At 39.6% G+C, this 19,979-nt stretch overlaps 1 protein-coding gene across 2 annotated transcripts in view; it reads left to right on the top strand.

The window, feature by feature from the left end:
* Positions 1 to 19,979, top strand: part of ZSWIM6 (zinc finger SWIM-type containing 6) — a 190,210-nt gene that overhangs the window by 130,475 nt on the left and 39,756 nt on the right. For both annotated transcript variants that reach the window (XM_066242648.1, XM_066242637.1), the window contains 2 exons: positions 6,143 to 6,291; positions 9,722 to 9,872. In XM_066242648.1, coding sequence (XP_066098745.1) covers positions 6,143 to 6,291; positions 9,722 to 9,872 — 300 coding nt within the window. The remainder of the gene's footprint in view (positions 1 to 6,142; positions 6,292 to 9,721; positions 9,873 to 19,979) is intronic.

Raw genomic sequence — 19,979 nt, 5'->3', positions numbered from 1 at the left:
ATGTCCATGAGTCTCATTTTTATATCCCACCCTGTGTATGAAATCATATAGTTCTTAGTTTTTTATGATTTGCTTATTTCACTCAGTATAATGTTCTCAAGGTCCATTTATGTTGTCGTAAATGGCAATGTCATCATTTCATATGGCTGAGTAGTATTTCATTGTATATATGTCCACATTTTCTTTTTTTTTTTTTGTATTTTTCTGAAGTTGGAAACGGGGAGGCAGTCAGACAGACTCCCGCATGTGCCCAACTGGGATCCACCCAGCACGCCCACCAGGGGGCGTCACTCTGCCGTAATCAGAGCCATTCTAGCGCCTGAGGCAGAGGCCACAGAGCCATCCTCAGCGCCCGGGCAAACTTTGCTCCAATGGAGCCATGGCTGCAGGAAGAGAAGAGAGAGACAGAGAGGAAGGAGAGGGGGAGGGGTGGAGAAGCAGATGGGCACTTCTCCTGTGTGCCCTGGCTGGGAATCGAACCTGAGACTCCTGCATGCCAGGCCGACGCTCTACCACTGAACTAACTGGCCAGGGCCCACATTTTCTTTATCCAGTCCTCTATCAAAGGACACTTTGGCTGTTTCTATGAAAATTTATTAGATTTAAGGAAAAATTCAGTGTGTAATTCAAGTAAAATAAAAGTGGTTTCTGATTTTTCTTCCTAGTACCTTTCTCTCTCAGTATGAAAAATACAAGAGTTGGAAATATCCTAAAATTTGGGAAGAGGATCTGAATGTCAACCCCTCTGCCACATAAAGCCAAAGAGAAGACTGGGATGTTCTCCAAACCAGATTCAAGTCTACTTGAAATATCTGGATATTTTTGTGCCAGATGGACCCTCCAACCCTCACAGGGCTCTGACCCAAGCAGTGAAGGGTAGTGTGCTTCGGCCATTCCACAGGACAGCCCCCTGTCCATGTCCTTCTGGGGCAGGACTCCTTGTAGGTCTTGGCCTTCAGTACCCAATAGAAAGTAACTTAACAGTCATAAAAATTGGGGGAAATAACCATTTGAGGACAGAAATCAGATTTAACTCAGTTCATCAGGGGAGTAGTGAGGAGTGCAGAATCAGTGCCTTGTCAGAGCATTTCCTAAGAAGAGAATAAGGAGGACATGTCCAATTTCCTGGAAGGTTTTTTTAAAAAGGAAGATACTTGGAGGAACTAAAATAGTAGAAGTTGAGGCCCTGGCCAGTTGGCTCAGTGGTAGAGTGTCGGCCTGGCGTGCAGAGGTCCCGGGTTCGATTCCCGGCCGGGGCACACAGGAGAGGCGCCCATCTGCTTCTCCACCCCTCCCCCTCTCCTTCCTCTCTGTCTCTCTCTTCTCCTTCCGCAGCTAAGGCTCCATTGGAGCAAAGATGGCCCGGGCGCTGGGGATGGCTCTGTGGCCTCTGCCTCAGGCGCTAGAGTGGCTCTGGTCGCAACATAGCAACGCCCAGGATGGGCAGAGCATTGCCACCTGGTGGACAGAGCGTCCCGCCCCTGGTGGGCGTGCCAGGTGGATCCCGGTCGGGCACATGCGGGAGTCTGACTGTCTCTCCCCGTTTCCAGCTTCAGAAAAATACAAAAAAAAAAATTAGTAGAAGTTGAGACCCTGTAGTTTGGGAAGTCTCTTCTGATGCATTTAGGTAAAGAATCAGTTGTCTGTTTGCATGCATGTGTCTGTTCATCTGTCTCTCAGTGTGTCTGTCTCTTCCTAGAATCAAGGCAATTGACTAGATTAGGGACTCGAAATCTTTGTGGGATACAGATGTAGCCTCAGTAAACTCTTTACATCATTATTGTGTGAATCTTCCTGTACAAGAGAACCATGTTAACAAATGCCCACAAACATCTCAGTGTTGTTCCTTAAATTTATCTTTGATTTAGGGTTCATAACCCTTGCCTTGATGCCTGCAGGATTCAAATGTTATTGCTGAGGTCTGGGCTATATTCCAGGAGACTGGATTTGGCAGTGTGGCTGTGGATGGGTCAGACTCTGAACCCATTTCTCCTTCAGTAGAGTAGATATCATGATCTGTGCTCACCTCCAGGGCACATTGTGAGGAGAAATTGAGGAAATGAGATAATGTGTGTGAGAACGCTTTAGCAGTGGTTCCTTTTGATGGGAATCTTTTTTGGGGCTGGGGGCTATATGCATGCTGGCCCCCCCCCCCTTCTTCCCACACTTGATTGCCTGATGGTGGCAAGCACTGGCTAAGTATTAGGAAGCAGTGGTGAGTCGAGCAGGTAAAATCCTTGCTTTCTGGGAGCTTAAATATCTATGTACTTGTGTAGTCCCTATTTATAACAGCTTTCTCTGCCTTACTTCCAAAAGAGCCAGTCTCTCCTTCTCTTCTCAATAGGCCACGAGTTCCCATTGCCATCCTTGCTTGTTCTTTTTCCAAGTCTTTAATGTTGGCTTTCCTTAGGGCTTCATCTTAGATGCTTTTTTTTACACCATACCCTCTACAACAGTATATCTAGCTCACTGCTTGATATCCTGTCCTCTCTCAGCTTCTCAAAGGTACTTCATATTCACATCTAATAGTGAACTTGACCCATACACTGCTCCTCCTACCCCCAAACCTGACTCTATCTGCTGGTCTTTGTGTCAGTGAGTTTCCAGTATCTTGTCCAGTTATTTACTCTAGAAACCTATGTGTCTCTCAACTCTGGATCTCATGTACCTCACATACCCACTTCTTCAAGTCTTGTTGATTTATGTCCTAAATTACTGTCATGTTCTCCGTTTCTGTTCTCACTGCTGCTTTTCAAGCCACCACTGTCATTTTTTGTACAGATCATCAAAATGTCATCCTCACTGTTCTCATATATTTTTGCTCCCCAATCCATCATCCACACTTTAGAGACTTTTTTAGATACGTAAATACCATTTTTCCCCCATGTATAAGATGCACCTTTTTGAAAAACTTGGGGTCTAAAAATGGTGAATGTCTCATAGTGGTTGTAGATTTTTTTTTACTTGTATTTCCTGCTTTTTTGCGCTTGTTTTTGTGCTCATTGTTGAAGACAGTGTTTCGTCATCAGACACAGATGAGGACAAGCTAATGGATTGGAGTTTTGACAGTGATGAGTTGTATGAATTTTATGTTGACTAAAACTTGAGTTCAATAACTTTAGTACATTTTTTTTCCTTCAAATTTTGGGCCCCAAAATTAAGGTGTGTCTATACATGGGAACGTCTTATACATGGGGAAATGTGGCATATTCACATGGTTCTAGAATTTGAAAAGTTATTTAGGGAAGAGTCTCCTTCCCTCATGTAACTAGGTTAGTCATTCTAAACACTGTTCGAGATATTTTGTATATATGTAATAAAATACTAACACATTAGCACTATGTATACTTTTCTTCACCTTGGTTTATTTTTTTTTATTTTTTTATTTACTGAGTGGAGGAAGCAGAGACAGACTCCTGCATGCGCCCTAACTGAGATCTTCCTGGCAAGCCCACTAGGAGGCAATGCTCTGCCCATTTGGTACTCTTGCTCCGTTGCAGCCAGAGCCATTTTTTAGCACCTGAGGCAGAAGCCATTGAGCCATTCCGGTGCCCAGGGCCAATGTGCTCTAATCGAGCCATGGCTGCAGGCGAGGAGGAGTATAGAGAAAGAGAGAAGTGATATAGAGAAAGAGAGAAGTGAGAGGAGGAGGGTTGGAGAAGCAGATAGGCGCTTCTCCTGTGTGCCCTGACTGGGAATCGAACCTGGGACATCCACATGCTGGGCAGACACCCTACCACTGAGCCAACCAGCCAGGGCCCAACTTGGTTTTTTTGTTTTGTTTTTATTATTATTAAGTAAGAGGGAGGGAGGCAGAGAGACAGATTCCCCCACATGCATCCTGACCATGATCCACTTGGCAAGCCCCCTATGGGGTGATGTTATGCCCATCTGGGGCCATTGCTCTGTTTCTTGGCAATTGAGCTATTTTAGCACCCAAGGCAAGGCCATGATGCCATCCATCCTCTGCAGCCAGAGCCAACTTACTCGAATGATCTGAGGCTGCAGAAGGAAGGAGGGGGGAGAAAAAAAGGGGCAGGTGGGACGGAGAAGGAGATGGGTGCTTCTCCTATGTGCCCTGACTGGGAATTGAACCTGGGACTTCCACATGCCAGGCCGCCCTCTACCACTGAGCCAACTAGCCAGGGCCTTTTTCTTTTTTTTTCAATCAACAGTATATTTTGGATATTTTTCCATTGTACATAGAGAATCTTCACATTTATTTTATGACTGCTCAATAGTTCATGGTAGGAATGTTGAAACTGATATACAGTAGAACAAAACATCTTTTTCTGTCTAGAGTATTCCTTTATTCCACTTCAGGTAACCTTGTCATGAATTCCCATTCATTACTAAGCTTACTTGCCAGGGTTCTCAGGGTCTGACCAGTCTTTTCTTCTTCAACGTTGTCTTGTATTGCTTTTCTACTGATCCTCTTCTTTGTGGTTGAATGGACATAACTATCTTTTATTTTATCCACATACCATGTCCCTTCCCAACCGAGATCTCTTTGCAAGCTCTGAGTCTCACATGCAGACCCAGTCCTTTCTTTTCCTGCCTTTAGTTAACTTCTAATCTAGTTAAGGCAGATCTCAGCTCGAATTCCAAATTCTCAAGATTTGCTTACCCTGGCACTGCCAGGCTAGGTCAGAGCTGTGTAGTCTCCCCTTGACCTCTTCCTTTGAGCAATTATTACCACTTGTCATATATTTGTATGTGGGATTACTATAAGAAGTGTTTCTAGTCCTGCCTGAATAGCTTGGTTGGTTGGAGCATCCTCCTGAAGTAGAAGTGTTTCTTATATAGTGGATTGTACCCCATTATGGCTTACAAAATCACTTTTAAAAAGTATGACACACCCTTCAAAAAAAGGGAACTGTAATAGAAATTATCAGAACTCTTTAAATTATAATAAGGGTATTTTTTCACCATACTGTGCTTCAAATTAATAGATATGATCACATAAGCATCCAGATACATAGGTGTATTGGGCATGATGTAAATTGTATTTCTTACTATGGGTCTTAGTCAAAAGAAGTTTGAAAGCCATTGAACTAGATGGTAAATTCTGTGAGGATAGGAATTCTGTATATTTTGTAAAGCATTCCATCCCCAAATCTAGCAGAAGGCACTCAGGAAATGTGCTGGCTGAAGGAACGAATGGAAGGATGCCTTTACAGGGATATTCGCAGACCTACTGTCCACTCACTTATCGGGGCTAACGGACCCTGGTTCTAAGCAGATGTTGGTGATTATTTCCTTCGCCAATTGAGTCTGCTTTAGAACATTAGAAGAAAGGAAAAGTAATATGAAACAATATCTACAAATCTCTCTTTTTAAGGGATGAAACATTATTGATGAAAGGTTTTTAGATTAAAAATGTTTGTGTTACTTATGAATCTTAGGCCTTGAATATTTTATTTTATTAATAAATAATGAAACAAATTTTACCTACCTAAATATCTGGGTAATTTTTAATTTCTCAAGGCAGTCTACACACAGGATTTATTACATAGCTGTTACCTTTTGTGTGTACTTCATCCATAAAATATTTATGCAGTTTGGCAAGGTGATACTACAGCCTGGTTTAGTACAACAGCTGCACTGCCTGTTCCCATGTGGCTTGATTTCCTTTTTTAATCTTTAGTTTTGTCAGCATGTAGTTTATACAGCAGCAGATAATGGTGAAGGCTTCTTGAATTAACATAGTAAAGAGAGAAATACTCTGCTGAATTTACTTGGTTTTGTATTTTTCTAAAGTCGTTGAAAAACATTTTCTTAGCATGTCCTACACACAGTAGAGTTTTATAAAACATCACATATTTAAAGTGAAACACTTTCGTGACTTTATTCTTTAAAGAACTTGTAAACTCATCTCTAAAGGTAGTCTCTGATCTTAAAAAAAAATGGGTATATTTCAGTTCTAAAGTAATCAGCATTTCAACAACATAAATCAGGAAAATCCTGAAAATACAAGAATGCCTCTGGTATTTATTTTCAGTCATAACTTTGTATGTATAATTGAATTGAGATTGAGGTACTAAGCAAAAAGTACATAATCTTAATTCAAGTTTATTATAGAGCCCTTTTAGCACAGAGTTTTTTATCTAGCATATGTGTTATGTTTTCTTTTTATTTCTAGGTGCTCCTGATCCAACAGCAGGTGCTAGTATAGATGATGAAAACTGCTGGCACTTAGATGAAGAGCAGGTTCAAGAACAGGTTAAACTGTTCCTTTCCCAGGGCGGGTACCACGGATCAGGGAAGCAGCTTAATTTGCTCTTTGCAAAGGTATGATTGTTTATTTTTAAAGAAATATTCTAAACATATACCTATACAGAAAGTGTCTTTATATGATCATGTTTACAATAGGGTAAAGACTTCTCTTTTTAATTAAATTTTTTGAAGAATAGAGTCTAAGTTAATCAGTTAGAAACTTCTGTGTAATAATGCAAGTTAATAATTTGCTTAGGTGTTCTTTGACAAGACATGGAACCTTTTTTCTCTCTCAGTTCCTATTAATAAAATGATGACAATTTTTACAATTTTGGAAAACCTTCCAATACTAAAATCAGAATAACTGTCTCAATGTTATTAAAAATGCCATCTTTTCAAGTTTTTTTCTTTTCCTAATTAATTTCTCCAGTAACTTGAATACACTCATAAAAAGGTGCTGTGTATGTTTAGATGAATAATACCACTATCTTTAATTTTTTTATTTATTTTTTTGTATTTTTTCCAAAGTTAGAAGCGGGGAGGCAGTCAGACAGATTCCTGCATGCGCCCAACTGGGATCCACCCAGCATGCCCACCAGGGGGCGATGCTCTGCCCATCTGGGGCATTGTTCCATTGTGGCTGGAGTCATTCTAGTGCCTGAGGCGGAGGCCATGGAGCCATCCTCAGTGCCCAGGCCAACTTTGCTTTAATGGAGCGTTGACTGCAGGAGGGGAAGAGAGAGAGAGAAAGGAGAGGGCGAAGGGTGGAGAAGCAGATGGGCACTTCTCCTGTGTGCCCTGGCCGGGAATCAAACCTGGGACTTCCGCACACCGGGCTGACACTCTACCGCTGAGCCAACCAGCCAGGGCTAAATTTGTTTTAAAAGCATAGGTTTTGGAGTCATATAGACAAGGGTTTAAATATAAGTTCTAAATCTTACTAAGTGTATGAACCTTGGAAAGTTATTAAGTCAGTTTTCCTCATCTATAAAATTAGCTATAAATAACATATCTCCTCAAATTGTGATCATGGTGTTAAATGATAATGATGTCTAACATGTAGTTGAGCCTTGGTAAATTGTCATTTTCATCACCAAAATTTGATTAACCTAAGAAACAAAGTTATTTTAGTTATAAGTTCCATTTGAGAAGAAGCTTTATACAGAACTTTAGTACTGTAAACACAAATCTACAATAAATACTGGATAAAATGGGGTTTTTTTTAATAATATTAAATAAACATCTTTTCATTGGTGCTAGAGCCATCATGGGTAGTATATTCAGATTGGTTTTAAGGGAACAGAAAATGTGTTCATTAATACTTTTGTTAAATAACTTTTCTAATACAGTATTCATAATAATCAAAATTTTTTTTTGTTTTTGTTTTTACTTCAAAAGAATTAGAGTGAACTCTATTAATGGTTATGGCCAGAAAATAGTATATTCTGATTCATATACTCTCTTAATAAAGATTTGATTGCCAATTTTCTGATAATTTGATTTATAATAAAGTACATTTAACTCTAAAACTGTTGCACACATGATTTAATCATTCTTTAGTAACTGAAAGGCATTTCAAACTCATGTAGTGTCCCATAGTAAACAGCCTGAAAATTAATTACCATTAGGGTATAGGCATAGTACTTGAGTGTTTGTTAATAGTTCTGGTTTACATGCTTAATAGTATTTATTTTTATTGCTATTTCTACCTGAGTAACAGGTTAGAAGTTTATCAGGAAAGTAAACATCAAAGCAAATTTGGTATAGTGGTAACTATTAAACATTTAGTATATTTAGACACAGTGCAAGTTTTTTATAGTCTCACGTCAGCAGAGTACGCTGTGGCCTAATAGAAGCAATGTGAAAGAGATATTAGACTGGCACATTTGCAATTTTTGTATCTCTACATGATGTATACATTATGCCATATGAAGTAACATCAAACTTTTAATTTTGGAAATAGCATAACTTTTAGAGTTAAGTAAGATTAAGACAGACCTGAGTTCTGAACCCTTCAAGTCTTCTTTTGTCACCATGTATTTGACCCCCTTTATTCTTTACTACTCTTGTCCTTTAGGCAAGTTACTTCTCTGAAGTATGGTTTTATAATTTTAAAATGGGAATTATAAGCTGGCCTACTTCATATGGTTGTTATAAAGATTAAATGGTAAGTGTAAATGTAAAATTCTTAAGCACCATGTTCAATAAATGGCAAGTCCCTCTCTTTTTCCCAGGTTTCATCTTTTCATGACTTTTTAATGCTTCCATATTGGTAATAAATTCCTTTTTAGGATTATAAAATAACCTTCCTGGAAGCACAACGTCTGTGATTTACTGGAGAAGTGCTTCTGAGTTCTTTACAAGGCTCAACTTCTAAAGCTTATGAGGGATTCCATCCCTTGTCAGGGTACAAGCTTGAGACAGGATCTGATGAACTGCAGGTTTGGGTTGCTTTATTGAAGATCTGCCATTTCCTCCATTTGCCTTTCACAAAGAGAGAATCTTGAATTAAAGGATCAGCCTCTCATTTTCCACTGTTCATGCCCGTGCTCCAATAATTTCCTTTAGGGAGAACTGGTGTTCAGCTGGGATTCTTATTTATTGGGCACATAGCTATACACTTCTGGAATGGATAGATTTATTTAGGTTTTCTGTTAGCTTGGTGTCTCTTTTCTTCCTTTCTTTTATTTGGGAAATGTAGCACAAGAATAATGGACAGAGCTTGAGGTTCTAGCAAGAAAGGCTGAGTTAGCTTCCTAGGCCACTGGTCATAATTCTTCTTCCTGGGTTGTTCATTTAGAACCAAGAGAGTTCTTGAACTCTACACCCTGTTTATTTCTTTTTAACATTGCAAAAACAGTCCCTTTGTAGTGAATATGATACTGCTCTTTATGTCAAAAAAAACTTCAGTGAGAGAGAACTTACTGAAATTACTACATAATTTACCGCAAAAACTGAGGACCTGCACAACTTTCTGAATATACTAAAAACCATTGAATTGTACAGTTTAAATTGGTGAATTGTATGATATGTGAATTTTTTTTCAATAAGGCTGTTTTTTAAAAACTAAAGAACAGATGTTGTTGTAAATATCATCAGATCATTTTAGAAGATCCCTAAAGTGTTCTCAGTAGACTGCTTTGTAGGCTCCGCCCTTCCGGTGGTATATGCAGTTGGTTGGAGAGTCAGGAAGGTGCCAGATGATTATCTTGTTTGTTTTGATACTGTTTTTCTGGAGGTTGGCAGATTTATTTATTTTTGAATTGGGAATTTAGCCACATTTCTTTCCTGATGTGGATTCTAAAACATAAGTTAAAAAACCTAACAATCGGTTCTTTGATTCAATTATCATTTAGGGTAAAAACCAGTTTTAACTTTTGTTTGCTTAAGAGAACTGGTATTAAGACTTAACTGACCCCCTCCCAAGAAAAAAGTAAAGTGGCCTATCTCTGTTTTGCTGTTTGTTTTTGAACATTTTCCTAAAGGTCTGTTTTTTCCCCACCAGGTTCGGGAGATGTTGAAGATGAGGGACTCTAATGGGGCTCGCATGTTGACCTTGATAACAGAGCAGTTCATGGCTGACCCTCGGCTGTCACTTTGGAGGCAACAAGGCACTGCGATGACTGACAAATATAGGCAGCTCTGGGATGAGCTGGGTAAATATAAGTTTCCTGACAGATTGCCATTGAGTTATGTGGATAAAGACCATGTTGAATGTTTAAAGAGCATGGTCGGAGTATTGCTGAAGAGAGAGCTGCTCATATGTGAACTTGTTGCCATTATGCACTGGTTAGAAGAATAGGAAGAACAAGGACTTTGTAGGAAACAGTCTTGGCAGGGTTTGATGGGAACTGTCTGAGTTTAGGGAAAGCAAGCACAGGAATCTGCCTTTAAATATTTTGGGGGAAAAGCTGTATTATTTTTAAATAGGTATTTTGTATAAAAGAGGTGGTTACTTATTTCTAGAGTAATGTTGTGATCAGTTCATATAAAAATTGGCTGTTTTCTCCTTTTGTCAGCATTAAAGGTATCAAAAGAGTTGGAACATTTTATATTTTTACTGTTATAGATTTAGATGAACTGTTGATCATAAGAATGGAAAATAATATAGCACACTCTAATTTTGTTGCTTTCCAAATCCTTAGTGGTAAAGATGTTAATGCAGCAGGTGGTTGAAAAAAATGAGAAATTGACTAGTCATGTTCACTGGGATATTTTGAGGGATGACTCTTGTAACTTAATGCTCACGGCTAGGAAATCAATACTATACTTGTTATTTTGTCTTCCGTTAAGAAATTTATGTGACAAATGGAATTTTTAACAAATACTTTTACCAGTGCTTGTATTAATTTTATGTTCTGGATATCTTTGCTAGAAGAACCTAGACTCAGTGCAATTGAGTAGTTGAATTCTTTATACCTTCATACCTGTCTTCCTCTTGGCTAATGATGGAACACATTATGCTAATTTATCCCACGTTTGTTCTAGACCAAGTAAACAATTGCTCGTGAAGATACCACATGATCATAATGATTGAAAGGGACCTCTGAGATTACCTTTTTTACGGAAAAGGTTATGAGACTTCCACAAGATAACATTGTATGACATAAGGTTATGCAGCAAGTTGGTAAAGAATTAGACACCAGGTTTCTTTTTTCCATTAATAAGATGTATGTTCAGGAACTTGGCTATGGGTGGCAACTCGTGTGTGTGTGTGTGTGTGTGTGTGTGTGTGTGTGTGTGTGTATGCCAGTTTAATGTTGGTATTTTCTTGGGGTCACCTGAAATAATAATGGCGATGGCCTTTCCCCCAAATTAATCTGTAACTTGAGAAGATAGTTTCAGTATATTGGAAGAATGTTTGAGGGCATGCTGCAGTGGTTTGAAAACATATGCGTGGTTTAAACAACTATTTTTATATAATACTGAGTGTTCTACTTTTCCAAGTAAACCATCCTCAATTTTGTTACAGTAAATGTAGAATTGAGTAGTTGGTAAAAAGAAAGACTAGCATTAAAAAATACATAATGAAGGGAATGATTTAAGGAAATATTATTGGATTAATATTAAATGAATAAAATTTAAAGAACTTTGGTATTTAGAGAAGCTTAGAATTACAAATAATTAGAAGGAAAATACCAACTAAATTTTTGGTTATCAAAAAAATACAAATGATAGTCAAAATTTGTATAGTTCACTTTTATTACATTAGTCACGTTCTACTTTTCCAAGTTGGTTTTGAAAATTATGTACCTTGACCCTTAATAAAAAGTATAAATTGTTACGTGGAAATTTCTGATTCTAGGAATACCCTCTGATGACTCTCTAATTATGGACCAAGCTCTATTCAAGTTTCATTTCAGTCCAATATGAAAAATACATCTCCCTATTTCTTTTTCACACTCTTCCCTAAATAATTACTAGACTGCTATAAATTCTCCTATGTATTCTGATGGCGAGCAGAGGTCACTTGTCATTTTAACAGGGTCTAAGTTCTGCGAATAATCCAACATAGAAGTAACATAGCTATCACATCTTAATAATCATTCACCAAAAAATTAACTAAAAGTTGCTTCTGGACTACAAAAGGAAAGGATTTTGGTTCTTAATAAAATGGGGGAATGTGACTTTGTGCCCCTGCACGGGGCTCACATTGCTTCAAGGCTCTGCTTTGGAATTAAATGCTGAGCACTGCCAGATGCCAGACATTGAGAAGAGGCTGAGTTTTGTCGGCAAATGGGATCTGCAAGTTAATTGGTGTTTTCTGCAGGCTTCTGGCTGTGAAATGAAATTGGAAGCCCTTTAGCCACATGGATAATACAGGACCTGAATACAAATGTCACATGTCACCATCAGGACCCACTGTGAGACAATAGTGTTCCCACTCCAACACTGCGCCATTACAGATCATTTAAATATGGGGATTACATTTAAACTAAAAGCCCCATTTGCCTTTTACTGCAATTTAAATGTCCTCTTAGCAAAAGCTAAGTGACAAATTAAATGAAAAAAGTGCCCACATTTTTAAAGCTGTAATGCAAAACAACCTTTTATTGCTTCTCATGTGCCACGAATGAATCATTATACTTGTCAACCCTAAACCAAGCCATAATTGGAGCAGCTACTGTTATCAAAGTCGGGCCGCTCTGTGACAGCTTAATAAAGCCGAAACTGTTAAATTAAACCTCAGATGCTTAACTCCTTAGCACTGGGGGTTCGGTGGTCCACTTTGGCAATGGCCAGTACACCAGGAAAAGAAAGATTCCTGGTGTGAGAGCTTTAGTCTGATGAACATGTACAGAGTATCTTGCCTAAGTAACTGTGCTTCTTGGCAGAGGGGTTTGGAGGCATCAGATTGTTGGCCAGGTGACAAAATTTTATTTTTTCATAGGATCAAATATCCCCTTTCCCAAGATTTATAATACGCTGAGTCTATGTGATTTATTAAAATTTAAGTGTTGCTGATTCAAAATTAGTTGTACAACTAACATTCATTTAACTTTTTCTCTCTTTCAAATAAATGTATGTTAACTTATTTTGAGGTAGCACAGGCCTAATTTCTTTCCCCATCTGCTGGCTAACAAAGGAACTAAGTATGCTCAGTTCTTCTTTTCTAAAATAAGTGCCTATGGTATTCATTTGGTTTGAGTTAATTTTTGTAATTTACTCCCTGATTTTCATACTGTAGTATGAAATAAATATGGTGTATACTATTAAGCATTTGCAGATACATGGATCTTGTATGTGAATCAGTTTTTCATATATTAATTTTACTTTCTCTACATGATGCTTGGTTTCTTAAACATACAGCAGTCTTCTCAAGATGAGTGCTGTGTCATGCTCAGCTATAAGAAAATGTGTATATTAAAATCTTAAAACAGAAAGCCCACTGTAGTGTTGGAGGCTGCAGGTTTGATGGAGGTTACACATTTAGTACATCTGTAGAACACACAGCTCTTCAGCTGCATTTGTTACTTTGTGACATGCAAATTTTCTGGAAAACAGATCACCTATACAGCTTGGATTTCAAAGAACAAGCCAGTGCAGTTTGGTGGCGAGCACACCTACTGTTAGCCCCAATGTCTGTCTGTTCAGCACACTTAATTACCGTGGGGATCTTTAGGAATGAGGGGGTATATTGCAACCTCTCATCTGTGTTGATGAGTCCCTTTTCCTTAAATGTCTTCCTAAACTGTAATTTTACTTTGCTTCTTAAAACTATAGGTTGTGGCTGCTAGTCTATTAAAAGCTAATTAAAATGGATGTCATTAGAGGAAACAGTTAAATAAAATTTAATTACAGTTTTATCATGGGAGAAAAATTCTTAAATTTTCAAGTATTACATAACACCCCTCTCCCCAAATTTTAAACACAACTTTCTCTCTGAGCTGAGTCATGTGTTTGTTTGCTTTTTAGCATGTCAACTTTGTTTCTTAGGGAGATGTCATTGCAAGAGCCTTGCGGCTGAGCTGTGCTCACTGGGTTCACATGAACAAGATGGTAGCCCTGAGTTCTTTTCAAAGCTTTTTATCTGGATGCCTAGCTGCGAGCAGAAATAGCCATAGTTCTAGTTTGATTTTCATTGTAAGGTTAGTTTGACAACTGTTATTAAGCAACAGCTAGAATATTGCTGGATAGATTGAATGAGTTATAGATTCAGAGCACTTGGAATCAGCATAAATCTGTTTAGCAGTAGAGAACTTAGTTTACCCATTAGGAACACTTTTATTTAAAATTCTAAAAATGCCCTACTCCATAGAAAACACTGTTCCTTCTACGTTCCCAGTCATCTCTGGGCCTATTCTGTACCCACCACCACCACCACCACCATCGTCATCATCATCATCATTATTATTCTTTTTTAAGTGAGAGGAGGGTAGATAGACAGATTCCTGCATGCATGCACCCCAACCAGGATCCACCTGGCAACCCCCATCTGGGGCCATGCTCACAACTGAGCTAATTTTAGCTCCATGGAGCCATCCTAAGCTCCCGGGGCCAACACGCTTGAATCAATTGAGCCATGACTGCGGGAGGAGAAGAGATGGGAGAGAGAGGGGAGGAGAAGCAAATGGTTGCTTCTCCTGTGTGCCCTGATCAGGAATCAAACTCGAACTGCCACATACCAGGCTGACACTACCACTGAGCCAACTGGCCAGGGCCACATTGTTCTTGAGTAAAGAAGAAAACATATATTTAAGTCACACATTCAATAAGATGTACTAAGTAATTTAGAGATCCTTTGTGCACAGCCAGAAATCAGATTCTGAAGGCTCTACTTTGGTGGTAATTGTGGAGAAATTTCTGGGAAATGCTGTCTTATAGACTTAGTAATCCCCCCCACACACACACACACACTGTTTGAGCCCCTTAGTTTCTGTGGTAAATTCAAACTCAAGCTTTCCACATTTTGAAGTTGATGGTGGTTAGTGGATGGCTAAGGAGTAACTGCTTCTCATTGAGATCTAGAAAACATTCCGACGTGGCTTGCCTTAGAGTATTACCTCCTTGCTAGTGCCATGGAGAAAACAGCAATTCTCAGTGCAGCAAAAAAGATGTCAGCACAGACTTGGAAACTTCCATGGAGCTGCAAGTGCAGAATATAACTTGAATGAACCACATTATCAGGGATTGCTTGTCACCTTCCAGTTTGTCTTGTTACAAGGAGAATGTGGCTTTTATTGTGACAATAGCACAGGTAGTGAGGTGACATTAGAGAGTTGCAGCCATCAGGAGATGAGAAATTAGAACAGGCATGAATGGACTGAGAGGCACTTTGATAGGATAATTATTCACATATTAGTACAAATATGTGTACAGATTGAACTTAGCATGGTTTTACAAGATGTTCCTGGAGATGAGTTGGTGGCAAGAAGTAGTGAGAACACACCAGAAAGAAGGTATAACATGAACAAAGATAGGGATGAGCTTTACTGAAGGAAGGTATGAAGGCTTCATCTTCATTATCAAAAGTGGGGCCCTCAGTCCAACCTTGTTCTTCCCTGTTAACTTCAAAGGGAAAAGAGAAAGAGAGAGGATATAGATTTTTGCTTTGTTTTATTTCTCATTTTGTTCCAATTGCTAAAGATAACACAGATTCCAGCACTTATCATGCACAATGCTAAGCACTTAACTCATGAATTATTTTTAATTTTTATACAGTTATTAGCCCTAATTTTATAGTTGAGAAACCTAAAGCTTAAAAGGACTGCATAATTTGCCTGAGGTCACAGCAGCAAAACAGGACTTTAACCCCAGGTGTCAGTGACTTCAAAGACTCATCCACCAATCTAGATAATACTGTCCCTAGCTTATTTTAAAAGACTGAAATGCCTGTGAGTCAGTCTCTCTGCTAAGTGCAGAGCAGGGTCCACTGAAGCTCACCTAGACGGCCTTCAACCACGTGTAAAACTGCTTGGCCAGCCCTGGCCTGCCTAGGCACGGCCCACGTCCTCGGCCCGCATCCTGATTGCAGTGACCCACAGAGCTCACCTAGTGTAGGTGCCCGTGTTTCCAGACTCTCTAACTTCACACTCTGAATAAACAAACACATAATGTAGAATAGCCAAATATATGCTAGTGATTGAGAATTGTATTATATAGTAAACCTAAACTATAGTAAAATACAGATACTATGTAGTACAGTGAAGTTTTGATCTCATTTTTCAGTCTCCTTTGCTAAGGAGCCAGTGAAGGCTCCTATGTCAATGTCTTTGTCTCAGCCTGTAAGAAGCCCTAATGATAACATGGTTGTCAGCACTTGTTTACCCGATGTGGTCTGTAGGCTCTGCAGACCCCTGCTGCACATGGGCTGGGCTATCCCGCTCTGAAATGGGGTTGTGGTTCCTGTCTCAGTCTCTGCTTTTCCCCTTATTATTCAGAGCTCCCTCTAAATACAGAGGCTTTGTCAATTGTATTGCCCAGGAGGCTTTGCTTCCCTCCAGCACTGTTCTCAGAACGCCTGTCTGTTGCTAGGTCCTCATTACTGGGGCCTGGTTTCTTTCTGTCTGTATGGTCTTACTGCTTTCTGTTTCTTAAAACTGAGACCTCTGTGTTCTTGGGTCAGAGGCCTCTGTATTCTGCTCTTCTATGGGGATGGGAAGGAGAGGTTTATTCTCCACTTTTTTAAGTAGGCAGAGTAATTCTGGTTTGGGTCACTTGTTAACCAAAAGAGAATGGAAATTTCTGTACAGTGAGCAACCCTTTGATAAATACTTCCTGTGTAATGCCATCAACATTACTTCTCTTGACTGCAGCTGCTAAGGTTTAATATCTGCTTGGTATCCTATATGGGAAAGAGTGGAAATGAAGAGAAAACAATTTAAATGCATATTAATAGGAAATAATAAATTCTCAGGATTAAAAGATATCCTTACAGATCATTTGATTCTGTTATCTAACTAGTTAAGAGATTTTTAATGATCGTCACCTAAGGTATTTGGGTATACATTTGGATAATTTATAACAACACTTGAAGTCACCTACTTATATATTTTTATAAAACTCTATTCTAAATACCATAGAGATTTAATTAGGAGTTAAGATGCTTTATGATTCATTGTATACTTTAGTGTTCTATATTACAAATGTAGTTTGCTGGTAGCAATATTTGTACCAAGAATGGGTTCCAGTAACTTTTTATGCTATCTTTCTATTGATAGCATGAATCCATTGGTAGTAAGTACTGTTCTCACATTCCTGGTTAATAGCAATGTTGGAGCATGAGTAAAATGCTCTCCTTCACAACAGTTTCAGAAAAGTTCTCTCCTTACTTGTCCCACTTCCTAAGAGTTAATATTGTACTTGTTCTCAAGAAACTGCCACCAAAGGGAAATCTGGCTGGGGGAGTCTCCTTGCTAGATTGTAGATCTCAAGAGGGTACCGTCATGGTATATAGAATGTAGGGGAGCGTGAGAGTGAAAATGAAGAAAGACAGGCTGGGAATAAGTTTTCGCCCCATTTCTTACCCTGAAGTGGCAGCATACAAAAATGAACAAGATCTGAGAGGCCTCATTTTAAGCCATCTCAGATTCCCAGGGGCTAAACAGGGAATCAGGATGCCAGGAGCTAGAATGAAAGAAATGGAAGCCTAGGACGGAACCAGTCACACATATGCTTTCTCTGTGTGCCAGCACCAAGCAAAGTGCTCCACACGTGTTATCACAGTTAGCTAGAGCTCAGGTCGGGTGCTGAGCAGGGAGAACCCAGGCAAGTGATTAACAACGGTTTCCCCTTAGGCGGGGATTCTGACACTGCTCACACAGCTCCTGGGGTGGGAGAGGAAGGAAGAGGGGACAGGTCCTTCTTAATTCCAGCAAAGTAACTTTCACCACTTTACATGCTGGTGCTTGCCATTAAGATTTCTTTAGAACAAAGGATTCTTAAATTAAAATTACCTGCTTAATATTAGTCTTCATAGCCTTTTAAATAGCTGTTCTTAGAAGTATACTAAAGAGTGATTTTTTTATTCATGTAAGTAATTTCCTCTTACATACTTTAGGTGGAAAGCAGGCTGGTAAGTGATTTGCAGCAGATGAATTTTTGTGAGGCTGCTGTAAGTTTGTCTAGTGATTGTATAACATTGTTTTAGTATTTTATTTTAAGATTCCCAATTGAAATAAGAGGAGGATCTTCTGCCTTTAAATTGCTTGGGTGAGTTAGTAACTGGTCTTAGGGCCATTTTCTCAGACTCTGATCTAAAGGTAAACAGCCAGGAGTAGTGATAGGAGTAGTCCAAACTGGGGCTCATGCAGCTCCATGCTTTCTGTTGCAGAGACAACCTTTGAGGTAGAAACCCAAATTCCTGTGATACTGAGCTACGCAGCTGGACCTTGTAAACTCTAGGCCATGCTTCCCTGCCCTTTTCATTTTGGGTTACTCTAGTAAATTTCAGAATTTGCTTCAGCAAACCTGGAAGAGAGGGTGAGAATCATTTATAAATTAGGCTCAAGCAATCAGCAGGCTTGAAATGTCTTAGATTGGAAGCTGCAGCCTGCCTTTGTGGATGAACAAGGGCCAAGCGGTTTGGATGGGAGGAGCCTACCAGGGCATTGGGTCAAATATAAGCTTGGAACTGGGAAGAAAATCCTATTAGGAGGAATGCTTTTAAAATGCTGCCAAGAGCACAAAAGTCTGATCTCCAGGACCAAATAATCTTAGAGATTTTTGTTTTTTAAACCACTATTCACTGTATACTTTGTCTTTATTGGGGAATTTAAACTAACTTTATAGCCATAGTTTCTTTATCCCTTAATTAGTATCCATTTGATAGTCCCTCCCCCTTTTCCACTTCTTGCCCACTAATTAGAACACTGAATGTGATACATTAAAAAAAAATTTTTTTAAAGATTTTATTTATTAATTTTAGTGGGGAGGGGGAGAGAAAGAAAGAGGAAGAGAAAGAAGTGGGAAAGGAGCAGGAAGCATCAACTCCCATATGTGCTTTGGCCAGGCAAGCCCAGGGTTTCAAACTGGCGATCTCCACATTCCAGGTGGTTGCTTTTATCCACTGCGCCACCACAGATCAGTCTGTGACAATTTTTTTTTTTTTTTTGTATTTTTCTGAAGCTGGAAACGGGGAGAGACAGTCAGACAGACTCCCGCATGCGCCCGACAGGGATCCACCCGGCACACCCTCCCGGGAGTCGCTCTGTTGCGACCAGAGCCACTCTAGCGCCTGGGGCAGAGGCCCGGGCCATCTTTGCTCCAATGGAGCCTCGCTGCAGGAGGGGAAGAGAGAGACAGAGAGATAGGAGAGGGGGAGGAGTGGAGAAGCAGATGGGCGCTTCTCCTGTGTGCCCTGGCCGGGAATCGAACCCGGGACTTCTGCATGCCAGGCCGACGCTCTACCAATGAGCCAACCGGCCAGGGCCTGTGACATATTTTTTAAAAGTTAGTTTTTCTGTAAAGGTGAGGAAAAAATATGCCTGGCTAGAGTTAGTGCTCAGTAAATATTTGTGAATAGAAAACTGAATGAATAATTGAGGTGTAAGCTAGACACCAATTTGGAAGCATTAAGAAGCAAAGTATTTTTGCTGTACTGGAAACAGTGATTGAAAGGCATTAATTTTCACTGTGTCCCCAGTTTTCTTTTCCCACTGTTCTTCTGATTTATCCCGCCTTCTCCACCTATCCCACCTGTGCATAGGTGGATTCATGGGTGCCTGTGTACGTGTGAAAACACACACACGCATGCACGCACACTGAAATACAAACAGTTTAGAGTACAAAAGGGCATTGATTCCCTCTTGCCATCAGTGCTGCAGGTAATCTGTTGCATTAATCAGCCAGGCAGTGTTGGAAATGCATGGGGAGTGATTATACTATCATACACAATACAATCAGCATGAAGCAGTTGTCAAGACCAATACATCAAAGTTTAATTTAGTAATAGAATGAATTAGAGCAAAATGAAACATTCTGTTCTCCAGAAACTCAGCACCCATTACAGGTTCTTTCTGAACTCCATAGGAAAGTCAGTGCATTAGAAGTTGTTTTTACGAGTAAAATTGTAGTTCCAATATGACAGGAACCCTTTTCCTTGCTATTATTATATAACTATAGTGCTAAAATATTCTATAGCAGGGGTCCCCAAACTACAGCCCGCGGGCCGCATGCAACCCCCTGAGGCCATTTATCTGGCCCTCGCTGCACTTCCAGAAGGGGCACCTCTTTCATTGGTGGTTAGTGAGAGGAGCACAAGATGTGTCCACAAAGTGCAGCGTCGCTCACGTACAGTACTACTTCCAGTGACGCGGGACGCA

Source organism: Saccopteryx bilineata, chromosome 1 (assembly GCF_036850765.1).
Source record: "Saccopteryx bilineata isolate mSacBil1 chromosome 1, mSacBil1_pri_phased_curated, whole genome shotgun sequence".
NCBI classification, from domain to species: domain Eukaryota; kingdom Metazoa; phylum Chordata; class Mammalia; order Chiroptera; family Emballonuridae; genus Saccopteryx; species Saccopteryx bilineata.
This window is presented reverse-complemented; position numbering and strand designations above follow the sequence as displayed.